At 44.1% G+C, this 27017-nt stretch overlaps 1 protein-coding gene across 1 annotated transcript in view; it reads right to left on the reverse strand.

The window, feature by feature from the left end:
* LOC124595471 (carcinine transporter) overlaps positions 1 to 27017 on the reverse strand; it is a 115365-nt gene that overhangs the window by 49649 nt on the left and 38699 nt on the right. Inside the window, exons 2-3 of the mRNA XM_047134227.1 lie at positions 10573 to 10903; positions 1294 to 1563 (exon numbers count right to left, since the gene is read on the reverse strand). Coding sequence (XP_046990183.1) covers positions 1294 to 1563; positions 10573 to 10874 — 572 coding nt within the window. The 5' untranslated portion in view covers positions 10875 to 10903. The remainder of the gene's footprint in view (positions 1 to 1293; positions 1564 to 10572; positions 10904 to 27017) is intronic.

Here is a 27017-nt window from a genome sequence, read left to right on the forward strand (position 1 = left end):
GATTTACTTAACTCTGACGTACTTCTTTGCCAAAGGAGTACTTGATAATTTACAACTGTCATGGACTAGTAAAGCATCACTCGATGCACTGATTAAAAAACTGTTCTCTTGAGATACAAAACGCAACATTTATGAAGTACATTTCATCATAAACTTTATCTGTTTCTGTCCTACCCGATCATATCGACTGCTGTAGATGTCTCGAACCGGGCGAGCTCTGTCAGTCTCGACGCTATATTGACCTCAGTGTGAGGGCGCTGCAAGACTGATAGGGAAGGTGTGGTCTGTAGAAGCGCCTCTCATTGGTCGTTGCGGATTCCAGCGAACCCTCGCTAACGTCTGTGGTAAGTTGGCAACGCGATCTCTGCACGCTACCACATAAATGACTTTGTTTTGTTGAAATATCAGACCTATCAGAATGCTTGCAATATTCTCGAAACCGATGACAACGAGATTTGCGTGTCCACCAGGGATAAAAGGAGGAAAGCTAGAGATGGCCAGTTGAAGATGATTCAGTTTGGTACGACCAAAGTAAAAATGTGCGAATATTGAACCCTTCAGTTCAAATAAATGAGCGCTCAACTCCAAAATTCGTGGTCAACTCAAAACATTGTACTAACTCTTTTTGAATAAGTACAGGTAGCTATAATTACAAACAGAACTTATTTTCTTGAAGAATTCATTGGTTGTTCATTTAAGATAATACTGCTGTTTATACATCTAAGCATAAATTATTTTTGTTCAAGTATTATTTCTTCCTGACTAATTTATTTTCTGAAACTTTACTCTTTGAAACTGAAGCTACATGAAGTCTTGATAACATAAAATGTTTCTTCCTAGAAAACTGTTGTGTTCTGCAAGTACTCCAATCCATATCAGGTTATGCCACCTCCCCCTAAGGGTGTCTTAACTAACCTCCAACCTGCAGTTAACTGGCATAATTGCAAGCTTTTACCAAAATTGTTTTTGGGATTACCTAAATATATATTTAATTAATAGGGCATACATCATTTTGCAGTCAAAAAGTTTAGTTATCCGCCAGATTCACCAGAATGCCACCAAGTGCTGCACAAAAACAGAGAAATCAAAAACCAAAATTTATGCCAACTAGCCCCTATCTCCCCTACACGGTACCCTAAACTACATGGTGGCTTGCTTAGACGCAGTTGTAGATGTACTCAGTAGTCGCCGAGCTGGCAAAACATACAGATGTACTCATTAGCCGCCCAGCTGGCAGAATATGAAGATGTAGTAACTAGTCGCCCAATTGGCAGAACATGAAGATGTACTCACTAGTCACCCAATTGGCAGAACATGAAGCCGCCGACGACGTGGCCGACCTGGTGGACGGCGAAGGCGTTGGCCACCTTGAGGCGCTCGCCGCATACCCAGCGCTCCTGCGAGGGCACCGTGCGCGTGTACCACGTGTCGTCGAACTGGACCCCGTGCTGGCACTCCACCACCGCCGACTCGTTGCCCGTGCCCGGCGTCGCGAGCCCGTCCACGTACTCCCAGCTCACGTTGTACTGCAGGCAGTGCTCGAACGCCGACTCGCCCTTCACCCTTTAAACCAAGCAACAGCGACCTTCGTAAGGCAGGAGGCTGGGAAGAGGTCGCACAGTCAGCAAGTTTCTAACAAATGGAAAAGGGTCTTGCTGGGGCTGTTGTTGTTGTTGTGGTCTCCAGTCCAAATACCTGTTTGGTGCAGCTCGCCTTCAACCCCGAATAACGGCTGCAACCTACATCCTTCATAACCTGCTTACAGTATTCATCTCTTGGTCTCCCTCTAAAAGTTTTGCACCCCATACTTCCCTCCAGTACTAAACTGGCGATCCCTTGATGTCTCAGTATGCATCCTGTAAACCTATCCCTTTTTTTAATCAAGTTATGCCACAAATTTAGTTCTCTCAAATTCTATTCAGCACCTCTTCACTAGTTACGCGATTTACCCGTTTAATCTTCACCATTCTTCTGCAGTACCATTGAATCTTGATTTGAATTGGAATTCTTAAGGATAGATTGGATATATACAATCCAGAGCGTGTATAATGAAAAGTTCAAAACATGGAGGCTGTTTCACTTGCTGCTACCCATTGGTTTTATGCAACCCACAACGTCTTCAAAAACAACGAGCGAGATTTCCATTTTCTCTAGTTCACTTCCTGTAAACTACTAGTCCTACATAAAAACGTGCGAGAAGGTCACTTTCGTTTGTTATAAGCTTGTAATATAATCCTGGTCGCCATACCTTATCAAAAGCTCTTTCTATATCCAGATATAAGGCTGATCCACAATCTGTGATATTTAAGGCCTTGGTAATACTAATATATATTCTAATAATCGGATCTATAGTTGAATGTTACTGTCTAAAACCTGCTTGTATGTCAGGTATAAGCCTTTGGTCTTCTGCAAATTTATGTAATCGTCTGTTTAATATGGACTCAAAAGATTTTCCAGTAGTTTATAATAGTGTTATAGGGTGATAGGATGTTGGAATATTTAATGGTTTTCCAGGTTTTGGTATCATAATTACTAACGCTGTTTTCCATTGTTTCGGTATCTGTTTTAATTTTAAAACATTGTTGTACAGACAGTGTAAAGTTCTAATTATTTTCTCCCTTGGTGCTGCTCTAAGATGTAGTCTGCTAATTGCATCCATTCCAGGTGAGGTGTTTTTGCCATTATATATTGCTTTATCTATTTCCTCTTCTGTAATTTCTTGAATCAGTGCTGACTATTCCTCGTTTAAAACCTCTGGGGATGTTAATTGATTGGAATTTCTTCTTCGACTTTTTGTTTGTGTGTGTTATTAAAAAGTGGATCCTTAGGTATTTTATGAGTTTCTATTAAAACTTCTCTAAAATTTGTGCTTTTTCTTGACTATCTGTTATTATATTCCCATTATATTGTAGTGGAGCATCAAAGTTTATTTTATCTCCTGTAATACGTTAAAAAGTCTTCCAGAACTTGTTTGATTGATTGTGACCTAATAATACACACGTTTTTGCCCATCTTTGTGAGTGAAAATCTGCTAATTGTCTTTTAACAAGCATATTCAACCTGTTCCATACTATTCTCAATTCTTCAGATTGAAATCTTTTTAACTGTCGATTTATCCTACGTTTTTGTTTTATAGTTTCCAAAATATTTTCGGGTATCCTTTCTAGATTCTCTTTTATTCTTTTTACTGTGGCACTTTCATATTTCGCTTGTTTTATAGCTGCTACAATGGCATCGTTATATTGGTTTAATTCTTCAGTTGTTGTTATATCAATCACTTCTGGTATATTTTCATCAAGCAATGTTTGATATTTTTCTTGATCCATGTATTTTAAATCGTATATTACTTTTGCACTTTGTTGGCTTTTGATAGAATGGTACATTGTAGTTCTTACTAATAGTGGTAGATGATCACTAACAATACTTTTGCTTATCCAGTGAGCAGTGAAATGTCGATACGTATTGTTACTGTATAAAATATGGTCGGGTGTTAATGTACCTCTGTGGTTTATAAGAGTAGGCTCTTCACTGTCGACTCGTCAAATATTAAAATTTGTAAGGATAGACTCTAGTATTCTGCCATTTGTATTCGTTCCAGAATCTCCAAAAGTATTTGATCTTGCATTTAGATCACCCATAATAATGAAAGGACCCAGACTTGTCATATATTCAAAAAATTCTGTAGGTAATCTGTCCTTTGGAGGGACATATATTATTGTTAAAAAACATGAATTTCTTAGTTCTTGTTTGTGTCTTCAACACCACAGGTTGTACATTTTGCAAATTTTCTTGCAAATCAATCCTAAATGCTGGAAAGTTTTTGCTATGTAATATTGCTACTCCTCCACTAACATTCCTTCCACTGGTATTAGTATCATATCTATGGCATATAAAATCCTTGATCTTTATTGGATACTCAGATGCCTTTGTCTGTGAAATACCAATCACACTGACGTTTTCTGAGCCTATTAGATGTTCTATTAAATTAATTTTCGATCGTATACCGTTTGCATTGAGAAAGGCAATAATAGTTTCTCTAGCAATTACATTTTACATTATTTTCTCGAGGATCCATTTTTGTATGCTATCTTCAAAATTAGGGCTGGTTTCTATTCGTTACGGTATTTGTTTTAAGTACTGTCAGCTTTTGGAGAAGGCGTTTCTTCTACTTGCATATTTCTCTGTGGACTATTCTTTTCTAAAGGTGGCCATTGCTTTGGTGCCAACTGTAGTGGTTCTTGTATTGTACGTAATCGGTCCTCAAGATTGTTTATGGGGAAATGCATGGAGTTTAAGCTCTGTGTAATAGCAATTTTCCTGATGAAAAATTTCTTCGCTACATTTTCAGTGGCTGTTTCTATTTTTTTCTTCCTATCAGGTAGTATATTGATCAGAGCTGTAATAACTGCTCTAAGCAGATCATCTACTTGAACATGTTTTTCGTCAATGTCAGCTTCCTTTGTAACTGGTGTATTAATGCAGTGTACTTTGGCCTCTTTTGGTCTCTTGGGATATCTAACATCGGTTGCTAGGTGGTCTTCTCCGCATGTCTGACATTTTGATTTTACGTTTTTAGCTGTGCGGCTACTTGTAAAATGTTGACTTGCACATTTACCGCATTTTGGTGGCTTTGTGCAGTTTTTAGTAGAATGTTCGAAGCTATAACATTTTACACATTGTACTGGCTGTGGAGGAGGAAGCTCTGATGTTTCTACTATATGTACTTTGCAAAACATCTTCAAATGATTTTTTATAAGATAATCTACTATATGTTGATCACGCGTTATCACGCGCATTTTTGCAATTTTCTTTCCCGTTTCTTTGGATTTCATTCTAACTACCGTGACAAAATTGAGGTCTAGTTTCTTGAGAACTGCTTCAACGCCATTAATTGTAACATCAAAGTCAACCTTTGTTACGACTACACTCAAACTTGGAACAAAATTCCCGAAATTTCTTTGCTGTTGTTGTCTAGGAAACTAATAGGGTCTCATTGCTTCAACTTTCACTTCTCGTCGGCAATTTGCCTTTCGTTTTTTGACAATTAGTTCCTCAATATTTAGGCTTTTACTAATGAGAATTACACTACCATTTCGACTTTCTTGTGCCAGAGTTCCTTTTTTTAATTTTGTGTAAAATGTCTTTGTTGTTTCATCTTTTTCTAGATTTTAAACGCGAACTGCATGCTCACGATCAGTATAATTTTTTGAGATTGTCTCTTCGTTGTCAGGCTCAATGTCTGTTAAATGGCTTTTTTCTTCAGTTTCATTTGGGTAGTGTAGCCCTGTTCTTCACTACCTTGAATAACTATGTTATATGTGTGTTGATAGTCCTCATGAATGGAGTCTGTAACATTTGGGTGTTGCTCTCCATTTTGGTCAGTATCTAACACAGTTATATCTTGCTGTATATTTTCAGTTGGCTGTTATGTTGGTGTTTCTTCATTAGTTGTCTCATTTTCAACTAACTTGTGTTTGCGTTTTGGTTTTTGCGTGTATATTTTCTTTGTCATACTAGCATGAGCTGAAATGCTATGTTTGTTTGGTTCTACTCGCGGATTATTCTTTGCCCTGTTCTGCGCCTTGCCCTGTGCAAACGCGGGCTGATCCGACATGAACGGGGACCTGGTTTGCCAATACCCTATCTAACTTCCCTATTTCCGGCTGTCCGGAAAACTCGTCTACTGAATAACGTATATCAACACAGAACACGATAGTTTTGCTTAGCAAATAAATATGCTGATTTGCTTCAACTGACTTTGCGAGTCTGCCTTGCTGCCGTGACTGCTACTGCCTTGACAGAGCTGTTGATAAAATATCAATATATACAATTTTGAACATGGCCGATAGTGCAGCAACCGTAGACGAAATTTATAATATTACTTGAAAATACAGCTCTTCGGTTGCACAGGTAAAAATTTTCAACTTTACCTATGTTTCAACTGCTCTAAAGGCAGCCTTCATCAGAAGCAAAAAATTTTTACATTACATAGAGTAAATAGTTATGAAATGGTTTAGAGCAACAGTGCTCACGTTAAAGATAAAAATATATTAGTACATTATAAAATATTCCTAGGAATGCACAACTTGATTAAGACGCGCCGCTAAGCGTCGCGAGTGCGGCCGGCACTGTAAGCAGTATCTGACGGGGCACCCAGAAACTACAACGTTTAACTCCACCACGCAATTTCGACACTACAACTGCCGAGTCGATGGCGTTAGCAGAAATGAAATAAAAATAGGGAAGTCGACATGAAGTGTTCCAGACTTATCCAACAGGTGACGAAACCGAACGCGGGAGTCCTTTTATTGTGCCACTTACAAACAGTTGCCATTGTTAAGCGGTTATCACCAAGCAAGAGCGTGCATCGTTTTCCTTTCAATTCTTGCTGAAGGAGGATAGGCTTGATGTACAGAATAACTAGTAATAAATCAATACATAAAAATATAGCTCTAAAACCGGCATTACATTTGCATGTTGGAGCTAATATTTTTATAGGTCAGTACGTCGGTACTTCTTCCTTCGATATATCAATTTCTTCGTTGTGTAGAGTGCTGTTAACTATCGATATATCGGATTCCAGATATTTTAACAAGTATCAACAGTCCTAGTGGGAAGACCAGTTGAGCGGCTGGAGTGGTGGAGTTCTCGATGGTGTCATACTACTTGCTGTGATTTTGGATGCAGAAGAGGAAAAACGAGTGAAAATCGGAAGTTGGTTCATCAGGCCTGGAAAAATGAGCAACTCTATACCGTGAATTGATGGACGTAGAGCAAAGTTTTACGAATGTTTACAAATGTCCGAAAATTATTCATCTTTCTAGTGAACAAATTGGAAGTTCATCTGAAGAAGTGGTAGACATACGGGGGAAAAGCCTTCGCACCAAGAGAACAGCTCGCTGTTGGCTTGAGGTTTGTTAGTATATAATAAAATTAACACACAGTTGGACAATTTATTGTTAATTGAGTATATGAAATCAACATTCATCATTATTGGCTTCTGTTGTATAGTCTTGTGTGTTTTCTTCTGATTCGCGCGATACTGATTACTTACAGCAAAGACTACATTTGTTTTTATATCCCTCTACCCACCTTTTTCAGATATTTGCCTACTGAAGATGCGCTAAAACTATTTCATTTAGTAATCGCGTGGGGGATAGTATGGTTGAGATAACTGTACCAGAAACCCACAAGATAATGCAGGTTATATGATGGACGCATTGATGCGTACTACAACAGAAGGAATGTGGAAGAACATCGCTAAGGGTTTTTCTGAAATGTTGCATTTTTCTGACTATAGGAGCTTTGGATGGAAAACACGTTTCTATTCAGGCTCCATCGAGTAACGGAATACTATTCTTTACTTACAGAAACACATTCTCCATAACTTTGTTGCCTCTTGTCAAGTTTCAGTGTAGCTATATTAGTACTGATGTCGGGGCACATGGAAAGAAAATGTTATAGTATCAGCCGTCACTCTTAAACAATAATATTTTACCTAACAGGTTGTATTCATTGAGGCAAAATTAGAAATATACGCGTATGTACTTGTATTGTTTTGTACACTCCTGGAAATTGAAATAAGAACACCGTGAATTCATTGTCCCAGGAAGGGGAAACTCTATTGACACATTCCTGGGGTCAGATACATCACATGATCACACTGACAGAACCACAGGCACATAGACACAGGCAACAGAACATGCACAATGTCGACACTAGTACAGTGTATATCCACCTTTCGCAGCAATGCAGGCTGCTATTCTCCCATGGAGACGATCGTAGAGATGCTGGATGTAGTCCTGTGGAAGCAGCGTTCGTGCTGGACGTGCAGACCGCGTGAGACGACGCTTCATCCAGTCCCAAACATGCTCAATGGGGGACAGATCCGGAGATCTTGCTGGCCAGGGTAGTTGACTTACACCTTCTAGAGCACGTTGGGTGGCACGGGATACATGCGGACGTGCATTGTCCTGTTGGAACAGCAAGTTGCCTTGCCGGTCTAGCAATGGTAGAACGATGGGTTCGATGACGGTTTGGATGTACCGTGCACTATTCAGTGTCCCCTCGACGATCACCAGTGGTGTACGGCCAGTGTAGGAGATCGCTCCCCACACCATGATGCCGGGTGTTGGCCCTGTGTGCCTCGGTCGTATGCAGTCCTGATTGTGGCGCTCACCTGCACGGCGCCAAACACGCATACGACCATCATTGGCACCAAGGCAGAAGCGACTCTCATCGCTGAAGACGACACGTCTCCATTCGTCCCTCCATTCACGCCTGTCGCGACACCACTGGAGGCGGGCTGCACGATGTTGGGGCGTGAGCGGAAGACGGCCTAACGGTGTGCGGGACCGTAGCCCAGCTTCATGGAGACGGTTGCGAATGGTCCTCGCCGATACCCCAGGAGCAACAGTGTCCCTAATTTGCTGGGAAGTGGCGGTGCGGTCCCCTACGGCACTGCGTAGGATCCTACGGTCTTGGCGTGCATCCGTGCGTCGCTGCGGTCCGGTCCCAGGTCGACGGGCACGTGCACCTTCCGCCGACCACTGGCGACAACATCGATGTACTGTGGAGACCTCACGCCCCACGTGTTGAGCAATTCGGCGGTACGTCCACCCGGCCTCCCGCATGCCCACTATACGCCCTCGCTCAAAGTCCGTCAACTGCACATACGGTTCACGTCCACGCTGTCGCGGCATGCCACCAGTGTTAAAGACTGCGATGGAGCTTCGTATGCCACGGCAAACTGGCTGACACTGACGGCGGCGGTGCACAAATGCTGCGCAGGTAGCGCCATTCGACGGCCAACACCGCGGTTCCTGGTGTGTCCGCTATGCCGTGCGTGTGATCATTGCTTGTACAGCCCTCTCGCAGTGTCCGGAGCAAGTATGGTGGGTCTGACACACCGGTGTCAATGTGTTCTTTTTTCCATTTCCAGGAGTGTATGTTAACTGGGGGGCTAGAAACGACGGAGAGGCTCCGTCACCGCCGCAGCCGCAGTGGTCCACAACCCCACGACGACTACCGCAGTCCACTTCACTCCTCCGCCGCCCCGCACTGAGCCCAGGGTTATTTTGCGGTTCGGCCCCCGGTGGATCCCCCCCGGGGACGTCTCACAACAGAGGAGTGTAACCCCTATGTTGGCGTGGTGCACGCGTACTTGGAGAACTTGCTTGCGCAGCAATCGCCGACATAGTGTAGCTGAGGCGGAATAGGGGGAACCAGCCCACATTCGCCGAGGCGGGTGGAAAAACCGCCTAAAAGCCATCCACATACTGGCCGGCTCACCGGACCTCGACCCAAGTCCGCCGGGCGGATTCGTGCCGGGGACCAGGCGCTCCTTCCCGCCCGGAAAGCCGTGCGTTAGACCGCACGTACTTACAAGGGAACCTCCCCATCGCAACCCCCCCCCCCCCCCCCCCCCGCCCTCATATTTAGCTACAAGTTGGCACAGTGGATAGGCTTTGAAAGACTGAACACAGATCAATCGAGAAAACAGGAAGAAGATGTGTGGAACTATGAAAAAAATAAGCAAAATATACAAACTGAGTAGTCCATGCGCAAGATAGGCAACATCAAGGAGAGGGCGAGCTCAGGAGCGCCGTGGTCCCGTGGTTAGCGTGAGCAGCTGCGGAACGAGAGGTCCTTGATTCAAGTTTTCCCTCGAGTGAAAAGTTTAATTTTTTATTTTCAGACAATTATTATCTGTCCGTCCGATGCGAGGTAACTGCGTCGTAGTATGGGGACGCTACACCTAAACGGAAAAAGTTAAAAACGTTAAAAACATATGCTTTGACAGAGCACAGGGAAAAGTGTGCGACTGTGAAACTGTTTCATTCATTTGTTGCAAGTTTATGTGACAAACTCTTATGTTTTCATCACTTTTTTGGGAGTGATTATCACATCCACAAGAAAACCTAAATCGCGCAACGTAGAAGAATCTTTTTACCCATTCGCCAAGTGTACGAGTTGGGTGGGTCGACAACATATTCCTGTCATGTGACGCACGTACCGTCACCAGTGTCGTATAGAATATATCAGACGTGTTTTCGTGTGGAGGAATCGGTTGACCTATGACCTCGCGATCAAATGTTTTCGGTTCCCATTGGAGAGGCACGTCCTTTCGTCTACTAATCGCACGGTTTTGCGGTGCGGTCGCAAAACACAGACACTTAACTTATCACAGTGAACAGAGACGTCAATGAACGAACGGACAGATCATAACTTTGCAAAACTAAAGAAAGTAAACTTTTCACTCGAGGGAAGACTTGAACCAAGGACCTCTTGTTCCAGAGCTGCTCACGCTAACCACGGGACCACGGCGCTCCTGAGCTCAGACTATCCTTGATGTTGCCTATCTTGCGCATGGACTACTCAGTTTGTATATTTTGCTTATTTTTTCATAGTTCCACACAATTCCTTCCTGTTTTCTCGATTGATCTGTGTTCAGTTTTTCAAGGCCTATCCACTGTGCCAACTTATAACTAAATCTGAGGGGGGTGCGATGGGAAGGTTCCCTTGTTAGTAATGGTTTTTATTCCTGCACCTATTTTATTGAGCGTCACTGACCTGGGTATGGTGAGCGCCTTCCACTCGTCGAGCGAGTAGTTGGTGAGCTCGCGGCCGGGCACGTGGCACCAGTGGTCGGGCACGCTCATGGCGATCATGTAGTTGAGCGGCGGCATGGCGGCCAGCACCAGGAAGCACAGGTTGAAGATGAGGTTGAAACGCGTCTGGAAGCGGCCCCTGGAGCCGATGGCGGCGATCAGCCCGTCCAGCAGCGCGCCCGCCTCCTGGAGGCGCTGCGTCGCGCTGGACCGACGCCGCGCGTCACCGGCGCCCACGTCTGGCTCGGGCACCTTCAGCCCCATGGCGCCCTCTCAGCGCGCTGCGCTCCCACCTGCAGGCGGTAGAGTGGAGGCTACAGCGACTTGGAGGAACACTGACACATCCACAGGGTTCGATCGTTATTTGATAAGGAAGCAAAATTAGTCCTGTTTGCAGATCATACCTTATTGTCCAGCAAACAGAGCAATATGCGACAGAAAATAGTAAACGACATTTTCGCTAAAGTTATTAGCTAATTTTGCAAAAAATGAACTATCTTCAATCCTTGAAGAAATACAGCTCATCCAATTTCGTACTTGTAAAAATACCGCACTTATTATTAATTTTGAAAGGTATATGCTAAGGTCTGATCAGGGTAGATCCAGAAAATAAAGTCGATAGTTGCTAACCGCAAGGTGGAATGAGTATAATATCTTTGAGTAGGAGGTTCTTTGATGGTTAAGAGTGCCGAGCGCACGCAGTGAAAAACTGGGGCCCGCATCTCGTGGTCGTGCGGTAGCGTTCTCGCTTCCCACGCCCGGGTTCCCGGGTTCGATTCCCGGCGGGGTCAGGGATTTTCTCTGCCTCGTGATGGCTGGGTGTTGTGTGATGTCCTTAGGTTAGTTAGGTTTAAGTAGTTCTAAGTTCTAGGGGACTTATGACCACAGCAGTTGAGTCCCATAGTGCTCAGAGCCATTTGAACCATTTTTGAAAAACTGGGTGGTCGCAGCTAGGTGCCCGGAGGAAGCAGACGTGTGGTGACAGCTTTAAGGTAGGATTCGCCCTTTGCAGTTTTCAGGTTGTACGCTGAGCAAATTTCAGCACGTTAATGGGAGAAGCTATAAAATGATTTCAAAATGGCTTTGTTAGATAATGGTCAGAGTTAGGATTTGTACGTCCAAGTTTTGACGCAGTAAGCGTTTTGTAAAATTTTTTGTAAGAGTGATTCGTGCCACAAAAACTTTGGAAATGTTAGCTTTCGTATATGACTTAAATTTTTAACAATATATATATATAGAGGGGGAGGGAGAGAGAGAGAGAGAGAGAGAGGGAGAGAGAGAGAGAAAGATCAACATTGTGTTTAAATCTAACAACCTGAATCATAATCAACATCCTTTGCTTGTACTGAATATGAAAATGAGTAGCAAAGTGAAAGAACGTAAAGAAAATGAGGCCTCTATGAAATATATATGTGTGGTTCATAGTTTGAAATCGATAACTAAAGTTATCAGAGCAAAGTTATTTCAAATAACTAATTTTATGCAATTGCACAACTGGCATTATTCGAGTCAAGATATAATTTCATTACGTAAACATCAGGGCCAAAAGTTAATTTTTCAGTACCATGTTAATGCCATTGCACAAACGGCATTATTTTCTTAATCTTGATTGCTGAGTCAAATACATGTTTCATTACTGGCAAAATGGAGGAGTGCACGAAACAAGTTCACAGACGCAGTGAGATGCAGGTTTGTTGAATAATTATTTTGGAACAATTTTATCTTTGCTACTTCCACTAATTAAAAAGGAAACAATTTTGGGTTAGATACTTTCACTTTTAAAGATAATTTTGGACATGATACTTTCAGTGTAAGAGGGCCATTCAGTAAGTAAAGCAATCCATTTTATTCTGAAAAAAGAGTGGTTTTATTCAGGATTCCAATACATCATATTATTCCCAAATCTTTTCGCAACAAAATAATATTTTTCAAAATAGTCTCCCCACAGGGAAGGCCGGTATGCTCGCATGGCCAACTTCGGAGACCATGTCTTGCTGCATCAATAACTTTACCATCAACCAGGTATTGTTTCCCGCTGAGTGCATCCTTCATTCGGTCAAATGATTGGAATTTGGAAGGTGCGAGATATAGGCTGTAGGATGAATGTGGAAGGACAGTCCAATGAAGTTCCTTGAGCTCCTATCTGATGTGCAGATTTACGTGATGGCCGGCCGGAGTGGCCGAGCGGTTCTTAGGCGCTTCAGTCTGGAACCGCACGACCGCTACGGTCGCAGGTTCGAATCCTGCCTCGGGCATGGATGTGTGTGATGTCCTTAGGTTAGTTAGGTTTAAGTAGTTCTAAGTTCTAGGGGACTGATGACCTCAGAAGTTACATCCCATAGTGCTCAGAGCCATTTGAACCATTTACGTGATGCCTTATGTTGTCATGGAGAAGGAGAAGTTCGTTTCCACTTCTGTGGCGGCGAACACGCTGGAGTTGCTTCTTCCATTTTCTGAGGGCAGCACAATCCTTTTTAGAATTGGTTGATTCGGGGGAGGGGACCAAACAGCGAGGTCCTCAATCCAATCGTGTTTGGGAAGGGTGGGGAAAGAAGTCGGCCGTGCCCTTTCAAAGGAACCATCCTGGCATTTGCCTGAAGTGATTTAGGGAAATCACGGAGAACCTAAATCAGGATGGCCAGACACAGGTTTGAACCGTCGACCTCCCAATGTGAGTCCAGTGTGCAAACTGCTGTGCTACCTCACTCAGTCTTCAGAGTTGATCGTTGCACCGCGAGAGAGGACATCAAGCAGAATAATCCCTTCAGAGTCTCAGAAGACCGTCGCCTTGACTTTAACGGTTGTGGGTGGGACTTTGAACTTTTCCTTAGGAGGAGAGGTGGTGTGGTGCTACTCCATGGATTGCCGTTTTGTTTCTGATTCGAAGTGATGAACCCATCTTGCATCGCCTGTGACGATGCTCGACAAAAAATTGTGTCGCTTCGTCTGATAACGAGCATGTAATTAGCACAGATGTTCCTTCGTTGCTCTTTATGGTCTTCTGTTAGACGGCGGGGAACTCAGAGGGCACGCACCTTCGAGTGCTTCAACTGGTGGATGAGTGTATCAGTACTACGAACAGAGACGTCCAGTTGAGCAGCGAGGTTGTTGACTGTGAGCCGTCGGTCACCTCGAATGAGAGTGTCCGGACGTTCTAGCATAGCAGTATTCACAGACGTGTGCTGCCGGCCGGTAAGTGGGAGATTCTATTGGTTTGCGCGGCCTTGTTGCGATAATGATGGACGCTAAATAATTTTTCATAATGCGGGGCCACAGTCATAATATATTTCTTTAAAGTCAGTACCGCCATTAGACTGTTGTTTATTTACAGTGTTATATTCACACTTTCACAATCATGATTTCGGCTTCAAAGTGCCATTATCAAGTTTTTTAATTGTTGTACATTGCGTAAGATGGCATACTGTCGTATTAAAATACAATGTGCCTAATAGTATGTTTTAATACGACAGTATGCCATCTTAGCCAATGTATAACAATTAAAAAACTTGATAATGGCACTTTGAAGCCGAAATCATGATTGTGAAAGTGTGAATGTAACACTGTAAATATACAACAGTCTAATGGCGGTACTGACTTTAAAGAAGTAAAAAAAAAAAAAAAAAAAAAAAAGAATGATAGACGCCTCGCACAACGAGCCATCGTGCTTTTGTTCACTGCCAGGTCTCCCTAGACATTCTCCAAGCGCCTACGAATATCGGCGGTGCTCTGTTTTTCGGCCGAAAGAAACTCAGTATCGGCTCTCTGCTTGGAACGCACCTCCATTACAGATGACTTTTTGAAGGTAACGTACAGTACCGTTACCAAGCGGAAATATTCCACGATGTCCCGAAAGATGTTTCACATTTTCCAATGAAACTAGCCAAGAAAAAATGTATTGCATTACTTACTGAACGTCCCTCGTAGTTTATAATTATGGAAATGTGATTTCTCTTAATATTAAACTGCAAACATCTTGATGTTCTGCAAAATTGTTCACGGTGTATAACAATTGCTGGCGGAAACGTATACGGTTGGAAGCATACAACGCTAGAAGCAACAGTAACGCTCAGTAAACATAGGTCCTGGAGGTGTATTTTCTCGATCACCACACACACTCATCTACTAGCGACACTGGAAATCGCCACTGAAGTTGCCTCATAAATAAAAGAAGCGAAACCCACAGGGAAAAAATATGCTGCTTCTCATTTAGTTCAAATGGTTCAAATGGCTCTGAGCACTATGCGACTTAACTTCTGAGGTCATCAGTCGCCTAGAACTTAGAACTAATTAGACCTAACTAACCTAAGGACATCACACACATCCATGCCCGAGGCAGGATTCGAACCTGCGACCGTAGCGGTCGCGCGGTTCCAGACTGTAGCGCCTAGAACCGCTCGGCCACACCGGCCGGCTGTTTCTTCACAAATTGTAAAATTTTCCATTCTAAGTGATAGAAGTGGTTTTCTGTTGAAGATTTTTTTCATGCCACTACAGGTTATGTAAACTGTTCTTCCTAACACGCATTGTGTCACTGAAACATGTTTGGGTGTTAATCAAGAAAAAATTGTGTTTGCTCAAGGCAGAACCATGTTTCCATAAAAATATATTAGGAAGCAAACAAGGACAAAAAGACATGTTGTCTTCTTTGTTTTCCGGCGTCTTTCTTCCCCAGTCACAGTTATACAAGTTACACAGGTTAAATACAGTCTTTTGGACATTAATGATGTCATACTAAGACATTGGTTTTAATATGAATTTATTACAGTGGCAGAAGAGGGTATTTGACCCATATAGCAAAAAGAGAGCTTCAATGACGGGATGAATTAAGGTATTTTAATTAGTGGATATTAGGTTCCTGTTATGTAAATTCTGTTTTTTCACATCGATCCAAATAGGTTTCATCAACTTTGTGCCATAGTCAGTGGGTTTTCTTTATTCACTCTGTGAAATGTGAAATGTAACTGACGATCTCCAAAAAATAGGCCTACAACAGTTATTGTTTGTTATTCTTAATACTTTAGCCTTATGATATCGCCCGCATCTCGTGGTCGTGCGGTAGCGTTCTCGCTTCCCACGCCCGGGTTCCCGGGTTCGATTCCCGGCGGGGTCAGGGATTTTCTCTGCCTCGTGATGGCTGGGTGTTGTGTGATGTCCTTAGGTTAGTTAGGTTTAAGTAGTTCTAAGTTCTAGGGGACTGATGACCTAAGATGTTAAGTCCCATAGTGCTCAGAGCCATTTTTTGAACTTATGATATAGGGTTATAATAAACTAGGTAGAAAGTTCTAATTTCTAGGGTGTGCATATCGATGAAAACTTACATTGAAAAAAAGTAGTAGACCTGCTAAAACGTTTACGTTCCTCTACTTGTGTATCAAGGATATTAACAACGTCGGGGGCATAGAAATCAACAATTTAATATTTTTTGCAATATTTTCATTCACTGATGTACTACGGGATAATATTCTATGGTAATTCTTCACTTAGGAAGAAAATATTCATTGCTTAAAAGAAACCAATTAAATTATGTGTGGAGACTACACATGTGGAAATTTCTTCCACCATTCGAATTCGAAGCGACTTATCCTCGAGTCAGACGCTACTGCACAGACATGATTTAGCGACCTCCGCAGCGAAGAGAGATTACGCTGCGACAAATAAAGAAGCCACAAGTGGCCCATCGGGACCATCCGACCGCCGTGTCATCCTCAGTCACCGCTCTCCCGGTCGTTATGATGTTTTTTTGACCGGAGCCGCTACTATTCGGTCGAGTAGCTCTTCAGTTGGCATCACGAGGCTGAGTGCACCCCGAAAAACGGCAACAGCACATGGCGGCGGATGGTCACCCACGACCGACAGCGCTTAACTTCGCTGATCTCATGGGAACCGGTGTATCCACTGCGGCAAGGCCGTTGCCGCCTGCCAGAAATAGCTCCTTAGTAAATCAAATATTCTCCTCCCTTGCTTGTCATATCTTCTTGGTTTCACGTAACAATCGATATCAAATGTGAAGCCTTTATGGGCTGAGGATTCGCTCGAGGAAACTGATCGTACTTGAAGCAACATGTATGTCAGAAGTGATGTGAGCGCTGCAGGCGTGTTGTTCTGTCGAAGATATTTAATTTCCTTCTCGAGAATGAGAATGGCTGGTGCTGTTAGTAAGTTGTTTGCCAACAGTGACATTGCAATAGTACGGTTTACTATGAACCTCTCGTGATTGCAGCGATTAACGGTTTACGCAGGATTCTGAGGCTCAGGAGGATCTAACGCGATTTTCATTCTGTCTATAGCACACACGATAAGCGGCACCAAGCGATAAGAAAAGGTCTTATCTCAGTCCCATCGCAATATACCGGAATAGTTTATTACACTGTATGATATGTAAAGCCTCCTGTGTTGCGGTTATGAACATGTGGTTTAAATGTTATCTGTCACATTACGTCAATGAACTGTCATATATTTTCAACAATAGTACTGCGGTAAATCATTTATACTGTAAGTGTATTATAGCTTTAACCTGTTGATGATTGAGACAAGGTATGGGCAACCTGTGGCAACACGATTTCCTATCTCCGTGTCAGGATTGATATGTGATTTATCTGAGCAATGAAGGCTACAGTCAAGCAGCAATCTTTTGGGATCCCCAACTCCATCTGCTACGTCACAGTCATACTAAGAGGTGTGCAGGAGAGGTATCTCCTGAGAATGATAGAAGATATATTGTCGTAACGTACTGGTTACTGCGAAATAAGTCAGATAAAGTACATTAAATGACAGACTCCACAATAAAGACAGATGTTCGAAACTGGACGTTTGACAAATGGCACCGGGATTGGGACAGTGGGAATACAACACGCCAATTACACAGTCTTCTTCCAAGCAACAGAGAAAGACTACCCCAGTGGAGATACAGTTCAGTTTATAACAGAATCCGGACCATAGTTCCAATGCAGAGACAAAGGAGGAAAGAGGCCATCAGCGTCGTGCGAAATGGTTCAAATGGCTCTAAGCACTATGGGACTTAACATCTGAGGTCATCAGTCCCCTACACTTAGAACTACTTAAACCTAACTAACCTAAGAATATCACACATAGCCATGCCAGAGGCATGATTCGAAACTGCGGCCGCAGCAGTAGCGCGGTTCCGGAGTGAAGCGCCTAGAACCGCTTGGCCATAGCGGCCGGCGCGTCGTGTGAATGTGGCGGTTTACGACCGCCTGATGTTGTTTTCGTATGCCCTCTCCAACGACGAGCTGGGATGAATAAGCTCCTTTAGGGCGGAAAGCTGTTAATTAGAAGCACCGATATCTCTGTGTTACTAAATCTTGTACCAAATAACATACCTAGAAATGAACTAAATAAGTTCAGGATAGACATTAATAATAGAGACGGAGTTGCGGGTCTGGCAGGTCTTAACAGGAGAGAAGGGGTGAATCGCATTGAACACGCCAATGAAGGGTGTGGGATTTGACCACATCTCAGTAGCGCCGATGGTGAGTGAGTTTCTGTCGCGATGCACAAGTGAGAATGACCACGAATAAATGCTTCAGTAGAAACGCTGAAGTGCGTCAACTGTATGTACTATGTGCACAATACTGTCGGACGTAACTGTGATTTGTTTACTGTGTGTTGTGCGTATTAAACCGGAGACCTAGAAACGACGGAGAGGCTTCGACCCGCCGCAGCCCTCAGTGCTTCACAAGCCCACAACAGGCTACAGCACTCCACCCACCCCACCGCCGCCCCACACCGAACGCAGGTTTACTGCGCGGTTCGTTTGTGTGGTAGAGTAATTATGGTGTACGCGTACGTGGAGACAGTGTTTTCGCAGCAATCGCCGACATAATGTAACTGGGACGGAATTAGAGGAACCAGCCCGCATTCGCCGAGGTAGGTGGAAAACCGCCTTAAAAACCATCCACAGACTGGTCGGCACACCGGACCTCGACACTAATCCGCCGGGCGGATTCGGGCCGGTGATTGCCACGCCTTCCAGCTCGGAAAGCAGTGCGTTAGACAGCGCGGTTAGTCGGGCGGGCTTATCGTATGTAACTGTAATTTAGTTTAATATGAATACATCACTAACTAGTAACGTAATGGGTCGCTTATCTGCAGCGTAGTGTGATGTTTCGATATTATACCGAATCGCACCATAAACTAACAGTGAATTGTAATTACAGCGCTAAATGTCACTTAGGTAAGTAGTTTCAAGTAGTTAATACACCTAAGCGCCAAAGAAACTGTTATAGGCATGCATATTCAAATAAAGAAATATGTAAACAGGCAGAATACGGCACTGCGGTAGGCAATGTCTATATAAGACAAGTGTTCAAAATGGTTCAAATGGCTCTGAGCACTATGGGACTCAACTGCTGAGGTCGTAAGTCCCCTAGAACTTAGAACTACTTAAACCTAACTAACCTAAGGACACCACACACATCCATGCCCGAGGCAGGATTCGAACCTGCGACCGTAGCGGTCGCGTGGTTCCAGACTGCAGCGCCAAGAACCGCTCGGCCACTCTGGCCAGCTAAGACAAGTGTCCGGAGCAGTTGTTAGAAGTTGTTAGATCGGTTACTGCTGCTACATTGGCAGGTTTGAACGTGGTGTTATTGTCGACGCACGAGTGATGGGACACAGCATCCAAAATGGTTCAAATGGCTCTGAGCACTATGCGACTTAACTTCTGAGGTCATCAATCGCCTAGAACTTAGAACTAATTAAACCTAACTAACCTAAGGACATCACACACATCCATGCCCGAGGCAGGATTCGAACCTGCGACCGTAGTGGTCGCTCGGCTCCAGACTGTAGCGCCCAGAACCGCACGGCCACTCCGGCCGGCCGACACAGCATCTCCGGGGTAGCGACGAAGAGGGGATTCTCCCGTACGACCATTTCACGAGTGATCCTGCATATCAGAAATCCGATAAAACGTCAAATCTCCGACATCGCTGTGGCCGGAAAAAGATCTTGCAAGAACGGGATCAACGACGGCTGAAGAGAATCGTTCAACGTGACAGAAGAACAACCCTTCCACAAATTGCTGCAGATTTCAAAGTTGGGCCAAAAACAAGTGTCAGCGTGCGAACCACGCAGTGAAACATCATCGTAATGCGCTTTCGGAGCCAAAGGCCTACTCGTGTACCCTTGATGACTGCACGATACAAAGCTTTACGCCTCGCTTGGACCCGTCAACACCGACATTGGGCTGCTGATGCATGGAAACATGTTGCCTGGTCGGACGAGTCTCATTTCAGATTGTATTGAGAGGATGGACATGTATGGGTATAGAGACAACCTCATGAATCCGTGGACCCTGTATGTCAGCAGGGGACTGTTCAAGCTGCTAGAGGCTCTGTAATGGTGTGGGGCGTGTGCTGTTGAATATGGGACCCCTGATACGTGTAGATACGACTCTGACAGGCGACGCTTATGTAAGCATACTGTATGATCACCTGCATCCATTCATGTGCTTTGTGCACTCCGATGCACGTGGGCAATTCCAGCGGGACAATGCGGCACCCTATACGTCCAGAATTGCTAAAGAGTGTCTCCAGGACCACTCTTCTGAGTTTAAACACTTCCGTTGGCCACCAAACTCCCCAAACATGAACATTATTTTGTATATCTAGTATGCCCTGCAATGTGCTGTTCAGAAGAGATCTCCATCCCCTCGTACTCTAATGATTTATGGACAGCCTTGCAGGATTCGTGGTGTCGGTTCCCTCCAGCACTACTTCAGACATTAGTCGAGTCCACGCCACGTCGTGTTGCGGCACTGCTGCGTGCTCGCGGGGCCGTATACGATATTAGGCAGGCCTACCAGTTTCTTTGGCTCTTCAGTGTATATGAAACCCGTACGGAGCTGTGCTGGCTGGACATCTACCAAGCCACACACTTACCAGAGATACTAGAATACACATGGTCTGTTAGGAGATAATATTTGTGGGAAATACTAATATGATTACACAAGATTTTTCAGCCCGGTGTAGGTGTAAACCGAAGACATACTGAGGTAGCTACAATTTGAAGTACATCAAAAGAATTGCACATAGCTGCAAAAGTAATACGTTTATTTTTGTTTTTTATTTGGTTATTGTCATGTCAAATTCTTCCTAAGTAAATTGGATATTTATGTAATTATTGTAATATTTTATGAACTGCCATGTCCAGTATTACATTATTATTGATAAGAGCTTAGAAAACTAGAATTGTGTAAGGCATATTAAATATACCGAACGTAGCTAACATACGAAGTGCTGTAGACGGACAACAATGCAAGTTTTCGAAGAAGAATAAAGAAATGTTAAATATAGTCAAGCTTCGTAACAGGGTGTTTCTGTGTTCATATTACAGAATCTCAAGAATGATAGAGAAGGGGAAATGTGTCAATTTGAGTTGAGGAATCGTTGCCTGGAGGCAATTTAGCTCAAAGTTATAAGCGAAAACGAAGAAAAATAAATTCAGTTTTACTATTGATCATCTGGCAATGATAAAAATTGGTGGAACCGCATTTTTGTACTAACAACTAGTTCGAGGTGACACATTCACAACAGTTGTTCAATGTGGTGGCTCCCACCCTGCATGCAGGCATGGTAACGTCGCACAAAATTCTCTAGTACGTGTTCGAACAACTCCGATACCGCTCGACCAGTGGAGTGGCTGTAGAAACTAGTGCCAAGAAAACCAATTGAGTGTGTGAAAGATATGCACTGAGCGTCGCTAACGAGTTTACTAAGTTGTTTCCCGATTTGACTGATAGTGCGTATTTATGTGTTTCTGACTCGAGCATAAATAAAGTGCTCTTAAGGTGTAACGTCAGTTGCGCGTGCGTTCGCACAGTCAGCGGTCCCATTAATACGAAAATTAGCATAACTATCACACGAAAAGTACGCCTCATGTGTGGATAGTTACGTTAGTTGAGAATAGTGAAACACTTTACTGTGACAAACCACACGCTATTGACGAAATAATTGTTTCCTTATTTACTTCTGTAAAAATTTTTCTACTACGAGAGTGGAACGGTAGAGGAACACCTTGAAAGTGGTTCATTGAACCCTCTGCCAGGCACTTTATTGTGAACAGCAGTGTAATCACGTAGATGTAGATGGTTCAAATGGCTCTGAGCACTATGGGACTTAACAGCTGAGGTCACCAGTCCCGTAGAACTTAGAACTACTTAAACCTAACTAACCTAAGGACATCACACACATCCAAGCCCGTGAGAGGATTCGAACCTGCGACCGTAGCAGTCACGCGGTTCCGGACTGAAGCGCCTAGAAACACTCGGCCACCACGGCCGGCAGATGTAGATGAATACTGTAGTATAGTAGAATAAGATTAAAGGAATATGCGAATGCACAAGCCTAAATTCCCTGATATTCGAGTATTTAATGATCGTAGACTAAAGAAAAATCAAGGCAGGATTTGTCGAACTTGGAAAAAGCGTTCGACAATGTAAAATGGTGCAAGATGTTCGAAATTCGTCCGCAGCTCGTGGTCGTGCGGTAGCGTTCTTGCTTCCCGCGCCCGGGTTCCCAGGTTCGATTCCCGGCGGGGTCAGGGATTTTCTCTGCCTCGTGATGACTGGGTGTTGTGTGATGTCCTTAGGTTAGTTAGGTTTAAGTAGTTCTAAGTTCTAGGGGACTGATGACCATAGCTGTTAAATCCCATAGTGCTCAGAGCCATTTGTTCGAAATTCTGAGAAAAATAGGGGTAAGCAATAAGAAAACAGCGGAAATATACAATACGTACAACAACCAAGGGAGAATAATAAGAGTGGAAGAGCTAATACGAAGTGCGCTGATTAAATAGGCTGTAAGACAGGGATGTAGTCTTTCGCCCCTACTGTTCAATCTGTATATCGAAGAAACAATGATGCAAATGAAGGAAAGGTTCAGCAGTGGGATTAAAATTCATGGTGAAAGTGTATCAATGACATGACTCGCTGATAAAAAAAAAATGTCGTGTGACTAGGGCCTCCCGTCGGGTAGACCGTTAGCCGGGTGCAAGTCTTTCGGTTTGACGCCACTTCGGCGACTTGCGCGTCGATGGGGATGAAATGATGATGATTAGGGCAACACAGCACCCGGTCCTTAAGCGGAGAAATTCTCCGACCCAGCCGAGAATCGAACCCGGGCCCTTTTTTTTAAAAAAAAAATCTTATTTTGTTCGCTATCGTTCGTTGTATCTGCTCGGGGAGGATGTCTTAAGACACTCATTTTATTTAGTTGTTGATCGGTGAACACAGTTTATTTTATATATATATTTTTTATTACAGAGGGCAGCTAAACCTCTGACCGAACACGCTGAGCTACCGTGCCGGCAACCCTTAGGATTGACGTTCTGTCGCGCTGACCACTCAGCTACTGGGGCGGACGAATCGCTGATGACATTGCTATGCTGAGTGAAAGTGGAGAAGAATGAAATGATATGCTGAATGGAATGATCAGTCTAATGAGTACAGAATATCGATTGAGATTAAATCGAAGAAAGACGAAAGTAATGAGAAATAGCAAAAACGAGAACAGCGAGAAACTTAACATTAGGATTAATGGTCATGAAGTTAAGGAATTCAACTACCTAGACAGCAAAATAACCCATGACGGACGGAGCAAAGAGGACATCAAAAGCAGACTAGCACTGGCGAAACCGCGTTCCTAGCCAAGAGAAGTCTACTAGCATCGGACATAGATCTTAGTTCAAGGAAGAAATTTCTGTGAATGTACGTCTGGAGTACAGCTTTGTTTGCTAATGAAACATGGACTGTGGGGAAACCAGAAAAAAAGAGACTCGAAGTATCTGAGATACGGAGCTACAGAAGAATGCTGAGAATTTGGTGACTGATAAGGTAAGGATTGAGGAGGTCTCAGCAGAATTGGTGAGGAAAGCAATACACAGGAAACACCGACGAGAAAAAGGGACGGGATGGTAGGACATCAGTTAAGACATCAAACCAGTCATAAGACTGATGACTCAAAAAAAGAAAAAGACCATTGAGCCATGTTTCTGTCGCTAACGTTTTTTTGCTAGTGCTGGAGAAATATTCAGAAGCTATAAACATTTCGTTAGTTGATTTTCGAACTCAAACAGCAGTTCGGCTCACTGTTGCTGTTCTTATTTGAGTTTGTAAACTTGCCTGACGAACTATTTAGAGAGGGATTGGACAAAATTATGTAAGCACCGCTAGAAATACATGCTTGAGCATAAATGCAGATGCTAGCCAAGTTTATCGTTGCACTATTGTAAATGACCGCGAACAGCATCTACGCAGCGTCCTCAATGCGTTGCAAGTGTTTCATTCATGGTCATAACAGTGTTCCGTGTAGTTGTGAGCGCATTACGTCGGAGATACGTGCATTCTACCGAGCCAAATTGTTGGCGCTTATATGGTGGGTGCTTCCGAAACCAATGGAGCTGAAGTGTTTTGTGTGTCAAAAGGCAACGTATCGAAGATGTATACCCCATACAGGGAAAGCGGAATGACATTATACGGTAAGTCACAACGTAAACGAAAATGTGTGTTGATTGACTGTGAAAAACGGTTGATGAAGAAGACTGTGAAGAAGAATAAGGGCACGAGAATTGAAAACCTCATTGCAGAGCTGAATGTCGCACTCGCGATCCCTGTCAGCACGAAATTGCACGCCGAGCTGGAATTCGAAAACCACTCACCAGTTATGCAAATGCCCGTAACAGGAAAACGTGGTGCCGAAACCATAAAAACTGCACTGTGGAACAACAGGAGAAAGTCATTTGGTCGAATGCGTCCTTTTTTTACACTGATTCCAACTTCTGGTCGAGGGTGCGTCTGAGGAGTGCAGTATGGCGGGAGGTTCTGTGATGATTTTGGCAGCCGTTTCGTGGTATTCGACGCGTCGCATGGTTGCTTTGCAAGGTCATATTATTTCTGCTAAGGATTATGTGTCTGAGGATACTACGTACCGCCGGCCGGTGTGGCCGTGGAATTCTAGGCGCTTCAGTCTGGAACCGCGTGACCGCTACGGTCGCAGGTTCGAATCCGGCCTCGGGCATGGATGTGTGTGATGTCCTTAGGTTAGTTAGGTTTATGTAGTTCTAAGTCTAGGGGGCTGATGATCTCAGATGTTAAGTCCCATAGTGCTCAGAGCCATTTGAACTTGTTGTCTTATTTAGGCGTTGTCGACCGCAGCGCCGTATTCTGCCTGTTTGCATTTCTCTGTATTTGAATACGCATGCCTATACCGGTTTCTTTGGCGCTCGAGTGTAAATGCATGCTATGTTTTACAAAAATAATGTGCCAGAAAGAGTTGAATATAAAATTGAAGTCATATTGTATGTCCCTCTAGAAATGCAAATTCCCCCATGTCGTAGAAGCTGTCAAAAGTCATCGCCGATTTTGTTTCAGGATGCAAGCAAGGCCTGCCTGCTTCCAGAAGTGCACGGAGAGTGTAGAGAGCCACACGCGTTCTCCACGAGACAGCAGCCTGCCCACAAATGGCAGCGCTGAGTCAGCAGGCAGCCGCAGCGGCCCAGTGCGCGAGCTATAGTGCACGCCATTTTTTCATTGGCTGCCTCAGAAGGCTTTAAAGCCTTACATGACCGACTGGACTCCCTTCAAGTGTCTCTGCACCTGCCAATACGTGTCCCACTACCACTGCTAGCATGGCGCAAGAACTCTACGTAAGCAGCCAACGATGAGACTGCAGCCGACAAAAGCTCTCAGATCTCCAACAGCATTTTTAGATTGCTAACACTATCGGATATGCTTGTGTCCGTGCAAGTAGTGCACGGGAATAACGATTGTTCGTATCCCTGCGAGCTAACTCTAATCCCATTAATTGTACCTTCACAGTCTTTTCGCGAGATATACATGAGAGGGAGCAATGTATCGGTTGACTCTTCTAGAAAAGTACGCTCTCGGAATTATACATTGCTTGACAATTGCTAAGGAACAACTAACACTTGGTGTGGTACAACTGACAGTTGCTGCAGGACACCCAATCAATGACAGTAGAAGGAAATACAGAGGGCGGGAAGTGTTAACTGCAGCCAACCCTGTGCACCATCGCTCTGTATGTTTTCAACAGTTCAGGCAGTACAGATGAAGGTTGTTATGGAATTGATTAGTGCAACATTCCGTAGGGTACGGCAATATGTCTTCAGGACATCATTTGAGACCGAACGAGGTGGCGCAGTGGTTAGCACACTGGAACTCGCATTCGGGAGGACGACGGTTCAATGCCACGTCTGGTCATCCTGATTTAGGTTTTCCGTGATTTCCCTAAACTACTCCAGGCAGATCTCGGGATGGTTCCTTTGAAAGGGCACGGCCGACTTCCTTCCCAGTCCTTCCCTAATCCGATGAGATCGATGACTTCGCAGTTTGGTCTCTTCCCTCAATCAACCCAACCCAACATCATTTGAGTGCTTACGATCGCGAAAAACAGTTGGGCCGCTCGAATGCGGTCAAAGTGTCACTAGTGTGACCACAGTAATGGGAGTGTCCAAAACTGTCATCTCGCGACTGAGAAAGGCGCTGAAGGTGGGAATGCTATTCGAAAGCATGCCGCTCATCGTAGACGGACCACCGTTCTGCAAGGGGATCGATACGTAGCCCCCAGTGGCGAAAAGGGAAAGACACCTCACCCTTAGACAGACCGCTGCAGACCTTGCAACCACTACCTATACACGCATCTCTGCCAGAACAATTTCTCGTCGTTTAAGTAAGGCTGACTTGTATTCTCAGAAGCCTCAGAATGCATCCCACTTCAGCCGCCCTATCGTCGAGAAAAAGTTCGTTGGTGTAGGGAGCATGTTGCTTGGGATCAACTATAGTGGTCCAGAGCGATGTTTTCCGAAGGAACCCCGCTCCACTGTGGCAACTAATTCTGGCCACCAGTTACCGTGGAGAGAGAGTGAGGAACACGTTACACGCCACAAAATGCTTACGAACGTCATCTGTGTGGCCTAGGCGTTATCATGTGGGCAGGCATTATGCACAATGACCAATTACCGCTACATATCTTTGTGCGATGTGCCATTACAGGGCAGCGGTAATACAGGGAGATTCTTCCGGATCATGTCACACTCTTTAAGAGTAGGTAGGCCCTGCTTTTCTACTTATGGACGACAATGTCTGTTCAAACAGGACTACTGATGTGTCAGACAGACTGGAAAGCGGCGATATTGAAAGTATGGAAGGCCTGAATACTCTCCAGACGCATGCCTGGGATGTTTTTCGGTGAACACCCCTCCCTTAACCGCGCAAGAGCTGAAATTCGCCTTGAGAGAGGAGTGGGACAGTATTCCGCTAGGAATCCTCAATCCTCAACAGTTTGGTAGCTAGCATGAATAACAGGTGCAAAATGTGCATTACTGTGCGCGACTGCTACGGTCGCAGGTTCGAATCCTGCCTTGGGCATGGAT

Source organism: Schistocerca americana, chromosome 2, assembly GCF_021461395.2.
Source record: "Schistocerca americana isolate TAMUIC-IGC-003095 chromosome 2, iqSchAmer2.1, whole genome shotgun sequence".
In the NCBI taxonomy this organism is placed as follows: Eukaryota; Metazoa; Arthropoda; class Insecta; order Orthoptera; family Acrididae; genus Schistocerca; species Schistocerca americana.